The sequence below is a fragment of the Saccostrea cucullata genome, unplaced genomic scaffold (assembly GCF_032062105.1).
Source record: "Saccostrea cucullata isolate Sc308-1 unplaced genomic scaffold, CSIRO_AGI_Scuc_v1 ctg1464, whole genome shotgun sequence".
Classification (NCBI taxonomy): domain Eukaryota; kingdom Metazoa; phylum Mollusca; class Bivalvia; order Ostreida; family Ostreidae; genus Saccostrea; species Saccostrea cuccullata.
Window position 1 is genome coordinate 153,273 of NW_026925647.1, and position 16,728 is coordinate 170,000.

The 16,728-nt window shown below is 34.3% G+C and overlaps 1 protein-coding gene across 2 annotated transcripts in view; it reads right to left on the reverse strand.

Moving 5' to 3' along the window:
- Window positions 1-12,404: 12,404 nt before the first annotated feature.
- The window catches only part of LOC134269469 (uncharacterized), an 18,834-nt gene continuing 14,510 nt past the window's right edge, over window positions 12,405-16,728 (reverse strand). For both annotated transcript variants that reach the window (XM_062751670.1, XM_062751671.1), the window contains exons 7-14: window positions 16,122-16,392; window positions 15,415-15,813; window positions 14,798-14,893; window positions 14,411-14,477; window positions 13,650-13,784; window positions 13,097-13,357; window positions 12,809-12,850; window positions 12,405-12,667 (exon numbers count right to left, since the gene is read on the reverse strand). In XM_062751670.1, coding sequence (XP_062607654.1) covers window positions 12,471-12,667; window positions 12,809-12,850; window positions 13,097-13,357; window positions 13,650-13,784; window positions 14,411-14,477; window positions 14,798-14,893; window positions 15,415-15,813; window positions 16,122-16,392 — 1,468 coding nt within the window. In that variant the 3' untranslated portion in view covers window positions 12,405-12,470. The remainder of the gene's footprint in view (window positions 12,668-12,808; window positions 12,851-13,096; window positions 13,358-13,649; window positions 13,785-14,410; window positions 14,478-14,797; window positions 14,894-15,414; window positions 15,814-16,121; window positions 16,393-16,728) is intronic.

Sequence of the window (16,728 nt, forward strand, 5' to 3'; positions counted from 1 at the left end):
TTCACTGTAATATAACTTTAGAATTATTTTATTTATAAACCAAATTGGGAGTTTGTCTGAAAACCGTTCCTAATTCAACACAAATATCGGCACCACTGGGCCTCCATACACCGCTTGGTCGACACCACGTTCACTGACCGTCTAGACCGCCGGACTCACTGGTCTCCCTCTTCAAACGTCTCAACAGTCCTCTATCCCTCCGTTAGACGGACGCTATGGTGTTCCCATAAGTCTGTGAGGATGTAGTACACGTACATGCGATAATTAGTACCGCCGCCGCCCTTCCGTATGATCCGGTCCTACACACAAACTGACCACTCTACATCTGCCGTCCTAAGCCCTTAGCCCCTCGTATACTCTATACCCTATGCACTAAAATAAATTAAACGACATTTTCTAGAATACTATCAAATAACAGAATATAAACACCTCCATAACACAAAACAAGTATTCAGACAAAAATTAACAAACTCCTATAAATAGTAACGAAAACAAGCTTACCGGCTGGAGAAAAACAGAAATGACCACACACAGAAATTCACCGTTCCCTGGCTACCGGTTCCAGACTTATTTCTAGAATTCACCAATTATAAGAACGTCCATGGTGACCAAAACTGTAGACATAGCGTGGCACAACGCCTCTTTCACTGCCACGCGTCGCTTTCCTTCTGACCAACCAGTTTTCTAAATTTAGCTTATATACACACCCTCAAAAGTACGGAAACGCATAACCACCAAAACTCACAAGGAAAACACAAAATCAAACATAATATTAACTAAACAAAAGTCAACTTCATCACACATTCAAGGCCCTCTCTGACGACAGTTAAGACGTTCTAAGGGGGGAAATTTACAAGCGACTGCACAGCAAGCTGTTATTGCCTTTGTCCTTACTTAGGCAACGTAAAAGCCAGACCCCATGGAATTTCCGTCAACTGTAACAAGATTGCAAGAAATGCATATCGTCTATAAATACTGAAAAACAATGTGTATACTTCAAGTGCATCAAATGGTACAAGAAGATCGTTGACAAACTTGTCGTCATCAAGTTGCACGTGTTTTTGGCTTTTTAGCACTTTTCCTACGTGACGTCATACATTTCACGTTTGAATAATTCTGAACACTGATTTTGGTGCATAGTAACCAAGATTCTCATCTGACCAATTTTCGTAATTTTTGGTCATGCGGTCAAAAAAAATTCGCATATTTTGTTACCCTGCGTTTCTTTTTCCTTTCAGTATAGTTTCTTGGTAACAGACCTGTTCCAAAAACTTTACCCTGTTCACTAATCTGGAAAATGTATTTCAGATCCAGCGGCCGAAGCAAGTCTAGTAGTCTGCATCATTAGATGTATCATCCATGCACATTTGGTTCATGCAGATATAGGGATTACTAGTTGAAATCCGCACAAGCGCCGGGGGAAATTATTTTTTTTTTCTCTCTGCTAACGAATTTATTCCAAAAGAATCTTATAAATTTACAAAAATTCAAAGAATTGTGGTCCCCCGATTTTGGTGTCTTAGTGGGTGAGACGTCATCTTTTATGGCATATTGTGTCAAATATGAACGCCATATCATATGACATTCAAAAATTATCACCGAAGTTTATTTTTTTGATAATTAGGACAATCATGAAGGTCAAAAGGTCAGAAATCATAGCATGCTCGGAAATATGTTGTCATGGGTAATGCACATGTAAAATATGAAAGCCCCATTTCTTTTCAATCAAAAGTTATAAGGAAAAATTAATATAGTTGAAAAGAAGGTCAAACTTCAAGATCACATGATCAAAATTGATGCTTAGAAAGGTCTTAATTCATAGGTTTAAATGTAAGCCTCTTGTCTTCTCATTCAAAAGTCATGACCAAAGTTTAAGTTTAGAAAAATAGGTCAAACTCCAAGGTCAAGGTCACGAGGTCGAAAATCATTGTGTATTTAAAAAGGTCTTGTCACAGACTGACAGACTTGTCACAAGAGTTCAATAAAAAGGATTTAATGTCCCCTTGCTTTCGCGAAAGCGGGGGACACAAAAATGAACCTGTTCCATAATCTTTAATTTGTTCACACTGTTAATTTGTTCATACTGAAAATATAGTTCATGCATCCCATAAGGACTAATCACAGCTTTGCTGTTCTTTAGAAGAAGATTTTTCAAGACCCCCTCCCCTCTTATACTCTCACGAAACACTCCGATTTTCATTATGTGGTCCTGTTTACCCTGAGGGTCATGATTTGAACAAACTTGAATGTACACTGTCAGAAAGCTTTGACTTTTAAGTTTTATCTTTAGCCAGTTGGTTCTGGAGAAGATATCCCATCCACTTTTCAGATTTTTATGTCCCCGGATCAAAAGATTCCGGGAGTTTATTGTTTTTGTCCTATCTGTCTATCTAGATGTCTGTCTGTTTTTCTGCCTGTCTGTTGCAATTGTCAACATTGATTGAATGGGGCAATGGTTTTCATACTTCACAGGTATATTCCTTGTGACAAGACCTTTCTTTGGATACCACCAAATATTTGACCTCTTGACCTTGACTTAGAGTTTGTCCTACTTTTTTACAAAAGAATACCATACATGTACTTTAACCTTGTCCATAACTTTTGATAAGTTGTAGCTTTGGCTTTCATACTTCAAATGTGCATTTATTGTGACAATACATTTCAGCTGGTATAAATATTTTTGACCTTTTGAACTTTACCTAAGAGTTTGACCCACTTTTTCAAATTCTTAACCTTGGTCATAACTTTTCAACATTTAGAACTAGGGTTTTCATATTTCACAGGTGTATTCCTTGTACCAAGACCTTCCTTTGTGAACCAACCCTTTTGACCTTGACCTTTGACGTGCATTTGAAAGAATTCAACCCTCCCATAAGCTTCAATACGGGGGTATCAGTGTTTCACTGCACATCTTGTTTCCTCTGTTTCTGCGTGCTCGGCAAACAACTGAATGCGTACTGTAGTTATGATGAGCAAGGATGCCTTTTCCAAAATTGTGAACTTCATGGTTACATGGTCAGAGGTTCTGGTGTAAGGGCAGGGCTCTATTAATTGTATAGTAAAAATACAGTTATTCTTCTCTGCACCTGAGTATAAAGCTTGTGAACTGAGTGCTAAGTTATGACTAGCAAGTGTGCCTCTTCCAAAATTGTGAAATGTGCGGCCCCAGGTAAATTAGGATTCAGTGGGAGAGGCGTATGGGTAACACAGGGGTTGGGTGAGGGGTGGAGAGTGGTTTCACTGCATGATTACAGAGCCAGAAGGAACTAGAAAACTGACCAGTCAGCAAGGGCCCCGCCATGAGGTAGAATTATCAAAGTACTGAAAGTACTGAAAAGCGGTTAGCATGCTTTCATCGAATATGTACAGTGTACAATAACAAAAAATGCATTGAATCATGATATTAAAGTAGGCATGCATATCTTTTTCCAGTGTCATCAGCGAAGAAGCAGACACACTGAATTTTGTAGTACTTAACTAAATGGTATAAACAATAACATCCCAGACTTATGTCACAAATTTTTGTTTCAAAATATCAACCTGAGATTTTCAGTTTGAAAGACAGGATGTTCAATTTCAAAAATTTCTCCCTAATTGTCTCCATTGGTGGCGTCCAAAAGTGCTCAGAACGAAAAAAAAATTATGTTGATGTTGCAAATTTAATTGGCTTTCATGCTCTATTGATTCTGAAATTAGGTAACTATAAAGGCTACTATAGCAAACAACTCAAAAAGAAAATAAAATGATAATTCAAATTCTTTAGATTAATTGATTTGGAGTACTGTACATAGATCTTTAGCTGGCTAGTCTGAGAAAAACGGATGAACGAGCAGAGAATTAATTAATTTCAGAGAGCTTCAGTTTCGTAGGCTCACTGCGGGTCAGCAGGTGTGACCTGTCATTGGGGATGCTTACTTCTCCTTGGCACCGGAACTTTCAAGGATCCGTTTTTCTTCACTGTTCATTCTGTATTTTGATACAGATACTGAGTACATCTGTTTATTAATATTATGAACTATTTCTCTCACAGGAAGAAAGACAAGTAAACAAGATAATAAAGTTTTAAGAAATGTACATTATTGACTTTTCATACAATTAAATGTTCGAATAAGTAAATGGTATATGACAATTATTTAAAAAAGAGCCTTGCACGATATGTATAAACGAACATATACTGAGTATTTGGCAAATATTTTTCATGAAATATTGTATTAAAAAAAAAACCCGTGTGAAAAGGAAAGTTGTTGTTTAATCCATCATAGCTGCAGATCTGTAGCTCTCCGAAAATTATATATTGATAGACCGGAGGTCAATAATTTTTTTTTTCTCGAAGAGCTACAGATCTGCAGCTAAATCCATCAATACTAGTATTTTAAAAATTCAAAGGTTCACTAGAAGTCAGTGTATAACAAACAATTTAATTGTCCATTGCAAGAATTACCTAGGTATCATTGTCACTTTCTTCAATATGTCGCATAAGCAATACATTGTGGTTGTTGTTTCTTCTTTTTTAGTAAAAACAAGTATGCGAATTTCTATCAATATGTCTGTAAGCATCTGTATTTTAATTCTTATTTTTTCTCAAAGGCTCAAAATGATAATTAACGAATTGGACAATTAATTCAAATTTAAAAAGTATTTTTACAACTTATACATTGCATAGGAATTTAGCAAACTTTCAAAAATAATCATTCATTAGATAAATTGTGCTTATCGTCAAAATTTTTCATGCCTCTTTTTTCTGTGCATATTTTATATCGGCTGATTTTTAGAAAAGGATCGAATGCCGATTAAATTTTTTTCTCCAATTTTTTAAAATTAATTTTAGTATTTTCAGACTCCCATTATTTTTTTTTTCAAATAAAAATGTGATCGTTTAAAATCGTTTGTAATAATTAGACTGAGAACAGAATTTATCCCTGGAAACAAAGCTTTTATCATCTTTTAAATAATTTCAATTGAGAAAAAAAGGAGAAGAAAACAAACGTTTCATTATGGAAGTAATCTATAACTGTACAACTTACAGATGTATTCAGTATTTTTTATATAAAGGCTTTCTTCATGTACTAGTATTACTTAAGTTAATTAAAGGGATGCCTAAATATTTTGGAAAATGAAACTCGATCGAGAGATTCTCCGATGTTTTGCATTCGGTAATAACCTTCAACCCCTTTAGCCAGTAATTAACCCGTCCTCCCTGTGCCCAGTAGCATAATTCGGTCAAATATTTATTGTTCATGAGGGGTGCCTTATAATTAATCACAGGCACCTGAATTTTTATCAGTAAGTCTCTAAATTAGCCAAATATCGAAACATTCTACCCCCTCTATATATAAATACACAAGGTGTCCAACGCCATTTTGAAATTGCACCTCTCTCATCATTTTCTTCTAAATTTACAATAAGAACTTTTTCAGTATTAATGATAGAATGGGGTTTTTATACAACTACATTAAAAATTAATAAATTAACATAAAGTGAAAAAAAGTAAATCAAAAAATCTTCTTTAATCTATTTCTTTTTTTTAGAATTCAATGAAATCATAACTATCAAACAAAATCAAATAATAAAAATTTATATTTAAATCCACATTTCAGAGTGTTCATAGCATTCCAGATTGATTTAACTCCAAAACAAACTTCATTTGCAGACAGAGGTGGTAATTAATCTCAATGTGACAGATAAAGATAATGCTCTGGATTTTCTTCAGGAGGAAAGCTAATTAATCCCAAGGGACTCCTAGCAGCATTCAGTTTACAATGAGAACATCTTTAGCAGTTATCTCTCTTTGCCAATGCATTCTTATATAAAGTAAAGGAATCTACCCCACCACCCCAGCTCCAAACCATGGGACATAGAGAACCAAACTTAGCATCAAAATATGTATTTCTGCCTACTGAACTACCGTACCAAATTTGTACTTGATTGGGCAACCACAAAAAAAGTTGCCCGTTCATTCTTATGCATAGTTAAGGAATCTACCCCACCACCCCAGCTCCAAACCAGAAGACATAGAGAACCAAACTTAGCATCAAAATATGTATTTCTGCCTACTGAACTACCATACCAAATTTGAACTTGATTGGGCAACCATAAAAAAAGTTATTAGAAAAAAACAGAAAATTTGTGGACGGAAGAGTGACAGACGGACAGACAGCTAGACAGACAGACGGACGGACAGAGTGATTACTATAGGGCACCCGCAAATCCTTGCGGGGCCCTAATTAATGTTTCGAATATCTTCCCTAATACATGTAATGAGAAAAGACTTTCATATTATACATCTGTAATACCTGTGACAAGACCTTTTGAATACACTATGATTTTTGCCCCCGTGACATTGAAATTTGACCTACTTTTCAACAATTTAAACATTACATTGACCATCACTTTTGAAAGAAAAAAGGTTGTGCTTTCATAATAAATGCGTGTATTACCTATGAAAAGACCTTCACCATTACACTACATGGTGTATTATTTTTTACTATGACCTTGAAATTTGACTGACTTTTCAAAAATTTAAATGTTACTTTAAATTGGCCGTAACTTTTAAAAGAGAAGAGGTAGGCTTTCATATACCTCTGAGAAAACCTCATTAAATACACTATAAATTTTTACTTCTACCCATATACATGTACCTTGACGTTTGACCTACTTTTCAAAAACTGTAATCTTGGTCATATCTTTTTAATGAGAAAAGCCTTTAGGCCTTCATATTTCACATGTACACCACCTGCGACAAGACCTTTGCAAAAATGCTATGATTTTTGACTCTGTGACCTTAATTTTGAAGTTAGACCTATGTATTTAAAAAAAATTGGTTGTAACTTTTTAAAGAGAAAAGACAAGGCTTTCATATCACACACATTCATAGAAGTTCTTTTTAAATACCGGGATGCTATAGTTTTTTTTATAACCTTGACCATGAAGTTTGACCTACTTATCAAATTATTTTATTTTTCCTTTCAACTTTTGTTTGAGAAGAGATAGGGCTTTCATATTCCACATGAGCATTACCTGCAGCAAGGATTTTTCCAAGCATGCTAAGATTTTTGACCTAATTTTCAAATAAAGTAAACCTTGGTGATTACTTTTGCATGGCATACGATAGGGTGTGCATATTTGACCCAAGAACCAAGAAATTAATTTTTTATGGCCTTATATACAAAAATTGTTTTTATCTGAGTATGAGAAAAAATGGAAATAACCTTTTCTTGTTCAACAGAAAATAGAAAAAATAGAGTTATTCCATTTTTAAAAAGTCAATGAGGCAAGCTTTCTACCAAGGACTCTGAAACTGTCAGAAAGTAGCAGGCATATAGATATTTTTTTATCTTTATTTTTAACAAATACAAATTGCAACTTGTGAAAAGACAAGAAATACAAATTGTCTTGATTAGCATTATTAGCTGTTCATGAATCTCTGAAGCATTGCAAAAAAAAATTAGGAGGTAAATGTGCTAAATGAAATAATACATTGTGTACATGTGACTATGTGGTAAACATGTACAGAAAAAAAGGCCTTCGAAGTTGAGATCAAACATACCCTTATAACCATAAATTGAGAAATTACAACTTTTATTCTAAAAATCAATATATGATTTTTTTATTCACATACAAGTTTTAAAGAATTGAAGCATTGTATAATATCAATAAACACACTTCAATAGTTATATATATTCTGATATTCATATGCTATTCATGTGTTTTTCCCCTCTCAGTTCATGGTCTTGAAGCCTAAATACTTTTACTATCTTTATTAGTAAATACAAACTAAATATAGTTGCATTCAAACTTCTAAAGAATCAATGCTAATGTGAGTAATGATACACAATGACAAAAAAATTCATATATCTGTTACACAAGTAAACATACATGTATATTGAAATAATTAAAATTCAAAGCCAAACTATTAATGCAATGACAAAACTTATTTATGCAATCCCAAAAATTCCAAGTCTTTGACAATTCATATGCTAGTTAGGTAGCCTGAAAGTGCAAAACATACCTAACTTAATTAATGCAAATATATTTAGTAGTATTAATGAAGATGCAGTATTTCTGCAGATGTAAACTAAGGTTGTTTAAAAGGTAAAAGGGGGTCTGGGGTATCCCCTTAACAGGGGTCTAAGGATGATTGTCCGAATAACCATGGGATTAATCATTATGGGGGGGATATCCCCCCCCCCCCAGTCTAAGGAACAACCCTGGACTCTATATACTCCCACTATTCACACCCTTCCCCAAGAACCCATAACCATACATAGTAAAGATAACTAAAAACTAGAACAAAAGTGTAAAAGTTCAACCATTACCTAGGTTTTAAATTGCATAAAAAAAGAACAATACAAATATCATGACAATATGTCTTGAATACTGAAAATCAGTACCTAATAAACTTAATACATGTACACATATTAACAATTCACATTTTAGTGGATAAGATACAATCCTTTAAATCAATATCATTGCCACCTGTTCAAATATAATAATTATTATATAGGACAAGTACACCTCTTTGATTATAAAGGATATTACATGTAATATCTGTCAATTGCATCTACCTTTTTAGTATATAAAAACAATATTAATGTACATCTCAAGTCTTTTTCCATATCATGTGTTGATCCACAAAATAGAGCAAATAAAACAATTACATAAAAGGCAATATGTTAACTGAGTTGTACACTCTTTCCATTATGCCTATTAAACACAATACAAATAAACAAAATGTTGTCATAAAAAATTCAAACAGTTAAAAAAATGTTTAATGGGGACAGAAATACAAGATACATTAATTATTACATAAGTAAACTTCAATAAAAATAGTTGAATCTGCTTTACAACAATCCAGAATAATATTAAGCACTCAGTTTCATATTCAAATTTTTTTGTTATATATAAATGAAAAAGTTGATATATTGGAAAAATGTAATAAAAACATACATGTAAATATATGGTGAAAAACATATGGCTGGACTGGGAATCGAACCCGTGACTTCCAGGATCACTATATCAGGACTCTAACCACTAAGTCACAGGAGCCAAATCACTCAGTCCTAACTCAATTATCTCAATGCTTGTGAAATATTTAAAGGAGGCAAAATACAAAATCACATTCAATATCTCAAAACTATTAGAATTCAAGATGTATTGTAATAATGTGTTTCTGAGTATCAGATACAACTAATTTCAAATGTAAACTTTACAAAGGCTACCTCAGCCTTGCTTTAAGCTTTTTATAAAACAAAATGTTTGTAAAACAATGTTAACCCAGGGTCAAAGTTAATTTTTTTTAAAAGTAGGTCAAATTCCAAGGCCAAGGTCATGGGGGTCAAAAATGAAAGGTCTTATAGCAAGGAATACCCATGACATACCTTATTTTATAAGCCCTTGCACAAACAAAAGTTATTGTGCTGGTTAAATTGTTGCAGACAGTCCAGAAAAGAGACATATATCAATAACATTGGACTCTCATTTGCTAGGAAAAATTCATTTTGTTCTACATGAATTGTTTGACAATGTATACCTAATAATCACCAACCAAGACTAATAGAGGACATTCATTATATAGAAGGAAGTTACAAAGAGGACTTTAGAAAGGACATTGATATCAACAAAATCAAAAATCAATTGCATATTAAAATCAAATTAAGAAAACTGAAAAAAGAGAAAATAAGACAAGTGTCCACCTTCCATCTTGGCTTGCCCAATGTCTCTGATCCTCTACACTCCTCACAAACCCTTGGTCTGTCAAGCTATCCTGGTGTGATTAGATTTTATTATTAGGTTCAATATTCTTTACATTCTTCATTAAAAAGTATTATTTCTGTCACTAATGCAAGATTTATGTATGTTGTACCATAAACTTGAAGGTTTTATTGGATAGGTCCGGGATTTACATGTATATATGTGGTAAAATTTCACAGTTTTACTGGATGGGCCCAGGGATTTCATGAGGAGAGCATCAGATTAAAAAAACCAGGGTGGCCAAGATGCCTCACCTTCATTCAGAATGAAACCTAGAAACAGACCAGAATCTGTGATTCAAACTGATCATGTCCGTAATATGGTATATCCCAGATCCTTCATAATATATCACAGAATGCTCCACAAGCAGTGCATGCCATACATGGTGGGTCTCATATATATCTTGTCAGATGTTGATTTTCATTGTTACAATATGCAAAAAATATTTTCCTTAATGCCATTATTTTTCCTTTTTCAAATTATTTATTTCTGTGTTCTGTGTTCAAAGCAGTACATGTATGGGTGTCTATTATACAATATATATAGAAGAAATGTTTCAAATTCTAGACAAGAACAGACTTTTTTTCATTATATATTTACCGACCCTCCATAGTTTGATAGAGAACTTCCCCACCCCTCCTACACCATGCCTTTACTTACCCATGTCAACTGCTCTGTTTCAAACTTATCCCAATCTAACTAGCACACACACATAAATAAAAATGACAAAACACCAACACAGAGTTTTTGTGCCACAATTAACTACTGCAAACCCACTTTCCTATCCAATTCACAACTACTCTGCCTTTTCCAGAGAGTAACAAAATCACCAAAGTAGTAGCTATGATTGTTTTTTCTTTTCCATCTGACTAAAACCTCTTGCATGATCTTGCTAGCAAATTTTTTTTCAGATGAATATGGCAAGTTGCAAGAATAGCATGCAAGCTAAATTGCAAAAACAATTGTGAAAGGAAAAATTAAAGGGAATGTGTGTCTGTACTGCATTCTCTCCCTTTCATATGATACCTTAGATCATTACTTCAACCCTAACCTTGAAAATTTACAGTAAGGTGGAAAAAACAGCTTTTGATACAAATGATCATACTTTTATTTGAAACAGAATATATGTATACTTATTATATACCTAATGTGTATCACCCAATTTTACTGTTGAATTTACGCTATCACGTGACGTCGTGATCCGATTTTCCGGATCACCAACATGTTGTTTTCTGAATCCATATCACCACTCTCTGAAACTGATGACACAGTACAAAGAAATATGACGTTATTTTTCTTGCGCGTTAAAAAGTCCCTTGTTATTATGCTTTGGTTTATGGGTAAATGTTATGCAATTGATCTCTAAAGTTTTCTTTTGCTATATTTTGCTAGTTATGAGGGGGTATATAATAAATTTATCATTATAACAGTAACTTGAGTCCGTAACACAAAGCCTGTATAAATTCAAAAAAAATGTTGAAAGGCGCGGATCATGTTTTGATCAAACTCGACGCTTCGCGTCTCGTTAGATCTGATGATCCGCGCCTGTCAACTAACGTGGATAAAACCCTTCGGATCAAGTTACTTTTGTTATAATAATATATATATATGTTTTAAGAACTTATTAAGGGGTAAAACTTGCACACCATAGATTTTCAAAATAATATTCATCATGTTCATTATGAAAAATAAGATTCACAAAAGGCTTTAATTTTGAAAATACCCAATAACACAAATAGGTTCATTAGATTAAACAAGGTGTGACTTAATAGCACAATGTCACCTTTGTATTTAAAATAAACTCATTACAAACACATTCTGTTTCACTTTTCTTAATAAATTTACACATATGAAGAAATACGGGGTAGCCAAAATATCAAACTTTGATAAATTGAGCCCAGACTTAACTATTATTCTTTGAACTGTAATTTACCTTTACTCTCAGTTTTTCTTTAGATGACAAAAGTCATTGTAGAATAACTTACATTTTAATTCAAGTTTCACAAAATTGGAGCATTTCCTGTGCATATGTCACCTAAGCATGAACTTGTCAAACCACATCATCTTCTTGGTAAATTTAAGAAGCCTGAATGATCATTACACATCCCTCTCATTAACAATTGGAATTCATTTTGAAGGTTAGGGTAATTTTGACCTATAATTTCTTCAGTTCTTAATATACTAGTAACACAAAATGTTCTGACTGCAGTAGTTAGACTCTTTATCAATTCAACTTTTAACATTGTGGTCTGAACTTGTGTGGAAATGATTATGTTTAATAACACATCCCTGAAATATGGTGTTTATTCACATAAAAACAGTATCAGTGTATGGGAAGATACACAAAAAATATTAATCTCTGACTGGAGCAAAACGGTAACTTGAAGGATATGATGGACTTACTTTTTTCTGAAGGTGACATTACTTGATTGTATAACTGTGTTATTTTTTTCTTCCACTTAATTTTTTCTCTAATTTAGTTGTAGGTAAATCAAAATCACTCCTTTACACCCCTACTGACCCAAAAAGCTGAACATGAATTTTTTGCAAAACCTTAGGGTAAGATAAGAAGCTGAAAATTCAGACTTTTGGACTGATGCATGGTTCATGGTGCTACACACTGACAGATGGAAACAAATAGCAATAGGTCACCTGAATAATAGGTGATCTAAAAAAAGTCTTGAGAGGACCCCTTTCAAAATCCCCAACCCTCTGAAAGTTTATACAAGATAGGTTTTGACAGTGCCCCTGACAAACTCCCTACAGATGGGACACTTCCTCATGGCTGGGGCGCAGTCAGCACAGCAGGCCAGGTGACCGCACGGCAAGAAGGCGATGGACACGTTCTTCTCCATACAGATCTTACAGACGATCTGGTCCTTCAGACTCGTGTTCTCCTGTCTCAGGGACGTCAGCTCTGGAAAAAAAATCAGCGAAAATCTTAATGCTTTACTTCAATGCTTCTTAACATATCTTAGTAAAAACCAAACAAATATATAAATTAAAGTATTCAAATTAACAAAATTAATTAAGGTAAAAAAAAAAAAAAAAGAATTACCATCAAAAGTGGGATTGGAAAGAAGATTTTCTCCTAATTCACCTTAAAGAAAGAAAAATTCACTTGTAAAGATAAAATGGTAACAGATTTGATGGCAATTTAGACAACTAATACTAATTTAGGAATGTAGATATGGGTATACCACATGGTATGGTGAATGTTATTATTTCTGATTAATTCCAGTAAAATATACACTTCACAGGGAACACAATACTTTCATCTTTCATACCCAATTGACTACTGTCCCAATATGTTTTAAGACGTGGTATGATCATTTCCATATTTTACCTGCATTTGAAGTTCCTGTGGCTGCAGCCTCCTCGCTTGTTGATTGGTCAGTTTTATCTGTAGTGGAATTTGATTGGCTGACATTATTTGTGACATTCTCTGTGGTAGCTCCTGATTGGACAGCAGATGTGGAGGAGGATTCTGATTGGTCAACATTTCTCTGTGGCTCTGATTGGCTGCTGGAATTTTCGGATGCTCTCTGGCTGTCTGCTAATTCAAATATGACCTCCAAGATTTCTTGAGCGGAGACCTTGTGTTTACCTACAAAGTTATTATATCATTAGAAGACAAGCGTTTTTTTTTTTTAACAATCTATGTTGATGACTATAGAAAATGTCCTTCAGTGCAAATTGCAATTTTTCAAATTTCTTGAATATGCTTTTTTTTTTCAAATTTTACTGAAGAAAAATGATGCAACTTTACACAAATTTCAATATCTTTTTATCAGCTATCATTACTAATCTTTATTATTAGGCCATAAGAAATTAATTAATAATTTCTCAGGCCAAAAATTTCAAAATTCAATGCAGCAGTTTTAAAGTATAAACATTACCTCTAGGTAGCCTGCTTTTGATGGTAGTAATGGCTGTTTTAATGATCTCCTCGCTGTATCCCATGTCTTTGATGCTGATAACAGCTGCCGACTTCATGATCTTCTCCTCCTTAGCAAGAGTCTGGGCTGCCTCACCTGTAAATAGGTCAAGACAGGTAAAATGTAATATCACACCTGGACAGTGTCACCTGTAAACAGGTCAACACAGGTGAAATGTAAAATCAAACCTGGACAGTGTCACCTGTAAACAGGTCAACACAGGTGAAATGTAAAATCACACCTGGACATTATTCCTGTAAATAGGACAACACAGGTAAACATAACTCAACATCACACCTGGACAGTATCCCTGAAAACAGGTCAACACAGGTGAAATGTAAAATCAAACCTGGACAGTATCCCTGTAAACAGGTCAACACAGGTGAAATGTACCATCACACCTGGACAGGTTATATAGGTCTAATTACTCTGTGTTTGTCATTGTCTTTGTAAAGAAGTGGAGCTTGAGTTACTTATCTGTTTCAAGCTGATATTCCAGAAGAAAATGTAGTCTTATTTGTCTGGATAATTGTTGTCTGTGTGTCTGACTGTTGATACATACATCTGTATACATGCACACATTCCCTACTCATGAAATTGTTTATGCATTTGTTTGTTGTATTAACTTTCTTCGTTATTTGTTTTTTGTTTATCAATTACTAGTACTTGTATATGTGTTTGTCTATTGCTTGTATGTGTATTTGTCTGTATCTGTTACTTACTAGTCTGAGTGTTTGTCTGTGCGTTTGTCTGTGAGTTTCCAGCTTCATCCTGTGATCTCTGTTCCTCCTATATACAAGAAATATTAAAAATAAATCATAACGACAATGGTTCAAATACAAACCTTCTAAGGAAGTCATAAGATAACATTTCTTCAAAAGTTCGAGGATTTAACTTATATTGCCAACAATACTGCCTTAAAATATTGCAAATGTACTTACTGTAATAAAAGGTCTAAATGCAAATAGTCTCTGAAAGACTTCAGAATTTTAAAATTTTTTCAACATTTTTTTTTAAAATTTATCTTGGACATTATTATGAAATAATCAGATAATCTGTGCCATATTTTGATCTACTGATTTAGCTCAAGAACTCCTTTTGTCACATACCATCTCCGCAGCACGCCTCAGCACAAGGTCAATAAACTGCTGACCACGGTTCTGTCGCACAAATGCACATTTACTGAACCAGCGGGCATGCTCAACCTTAAAACAACAAATATTATGAATAACCTTACAATTCTACTTGGAAAAACATTAATGCAGAAATGCATGCATTTCTATTAGAATATACCGTATAAGTGGAAATTTTAGCGAGACACAAATTTAGCGATTTGTCCTTTAAAATAGGTTCTTTATTTTTAGCGAGATGTTATTTTAGCTATTTTTAAATGCACACTAAAGAAGCTATTACAAATAATACGCAATTAATTTTTAGCGATATTGAATTTTAGCGATCTCGACACCCTCGCTAATAATGCCAAAATTAAATCCTCGCTAAAAATTTTACTTATACGGTATCATTCAGGTACTTAATATCTGGAAACTTTATGGCATTTGCATTTTTTATTTGCTGCATTAAGGTATTTGCATTTATTATTTGCTACATCCAAAAAATGAGGAATTTTTTTTTCTAATTAAAATTTACACAAAGATAAGTGCATGAATCCATATCCATATTGATACTGTAGATTCACTATGAATCAAAACTGCGGCCTCTTCCTTACCCATGGGTCGTCCCCTGCCTCCCAGTTCCTCAATCCCCCTCCACAGAAAAAGCATCGTGTGTAGTCCCCGTATCCTGCGTAGAAGAACCCGGCCAGGGCCATGTCACGTGGGGTCTGCGTCATAGCTGTAGGCCAATCAGTGAAGGAGCTGATCCGCACAGCCAGAATGGCGTAGGATGGGTACTTAGGGCGGTCAAAATTAATCCCCATCGGGTCCCTACGGAGGGCCTCTAATTGGGCCTCTCTGCCGGGGGGCAGGGGCGGGGGACCAGCTGCGGAGTGACCCTGGGGATTGGAGGGGCTGTGCTTCAGTATGGGGTTAGATTCCATGGGGGTGACTAGCTGGGGGGTAGGTCTGGAGGTGTACAAGGAATTGTAAACAGGAGGTCTCTCTGACATCTATAAATCAAATAAAGTCATTTAACATTTACAGCTTTTGAATTTTAAAAGAAAAATAATGCCTTTCTGAAACAACATACATGTACATTATATTTTAATACCAAATCATTGACAATATAACACAGGTAAAAAAAAAAAAACAAATATAATCCTTTAAATTTTACATTTTAACAATAGACACATGACAAAAGTTAACAGAGTTTGCTTTCATGAAATCTAAATACAATGCTAAATAAGTCTCAGTTTATGATATATTTTAAGGTCTTTTACATATAGCTACACACACATTTTATGTCCGCCATACTGACCTGTAGGTTTGTTGTCACGTTGCCAGGGTTACTGCTCTCGACTACAAGGTTTCCTCTTTCTTCCTGGAAAGGTTCACCCACGTCTTTAGACATCAGATTCATCACAACGTTTCTCTCCTCCTCGGGCCGGGGCACCTGTCCTGTCATGTTCCCCTGGGGTGCTACCTCACCGTGCCCGGGGGGTCTCTCACGGTCCCTCTCCACTGTCCTAGGGGTAGGGGCAGGCTCCTCCCGAATAATGGGTACGTTATCTGAAACACTTTGTAAAAATCTGAAAAAATATAACAAGAGGTTCTGTCACTCTGACTGTATGAAATAAATAAGTTAACAATGGATATTGAATAGTCTAAATTGTCACTGTCATATTAAAAAAACAGCTTATTGATAAAATATTTCTGAGATGAGCAGGGCAATTATTTAAGAAGATAAGACATACTTTTATCAGTGAATTACTTAGAATAAGACTATTTTTTTAAAATTATTAATAAAATGTTAGAGGAATTTTAATAACAAATTCATACTTAACATGATACACATAATAATGCAAACAGAAAAACAATTCACAACCATAGACGACTTTTGAAAAATTCTACAAATTACCCATGCA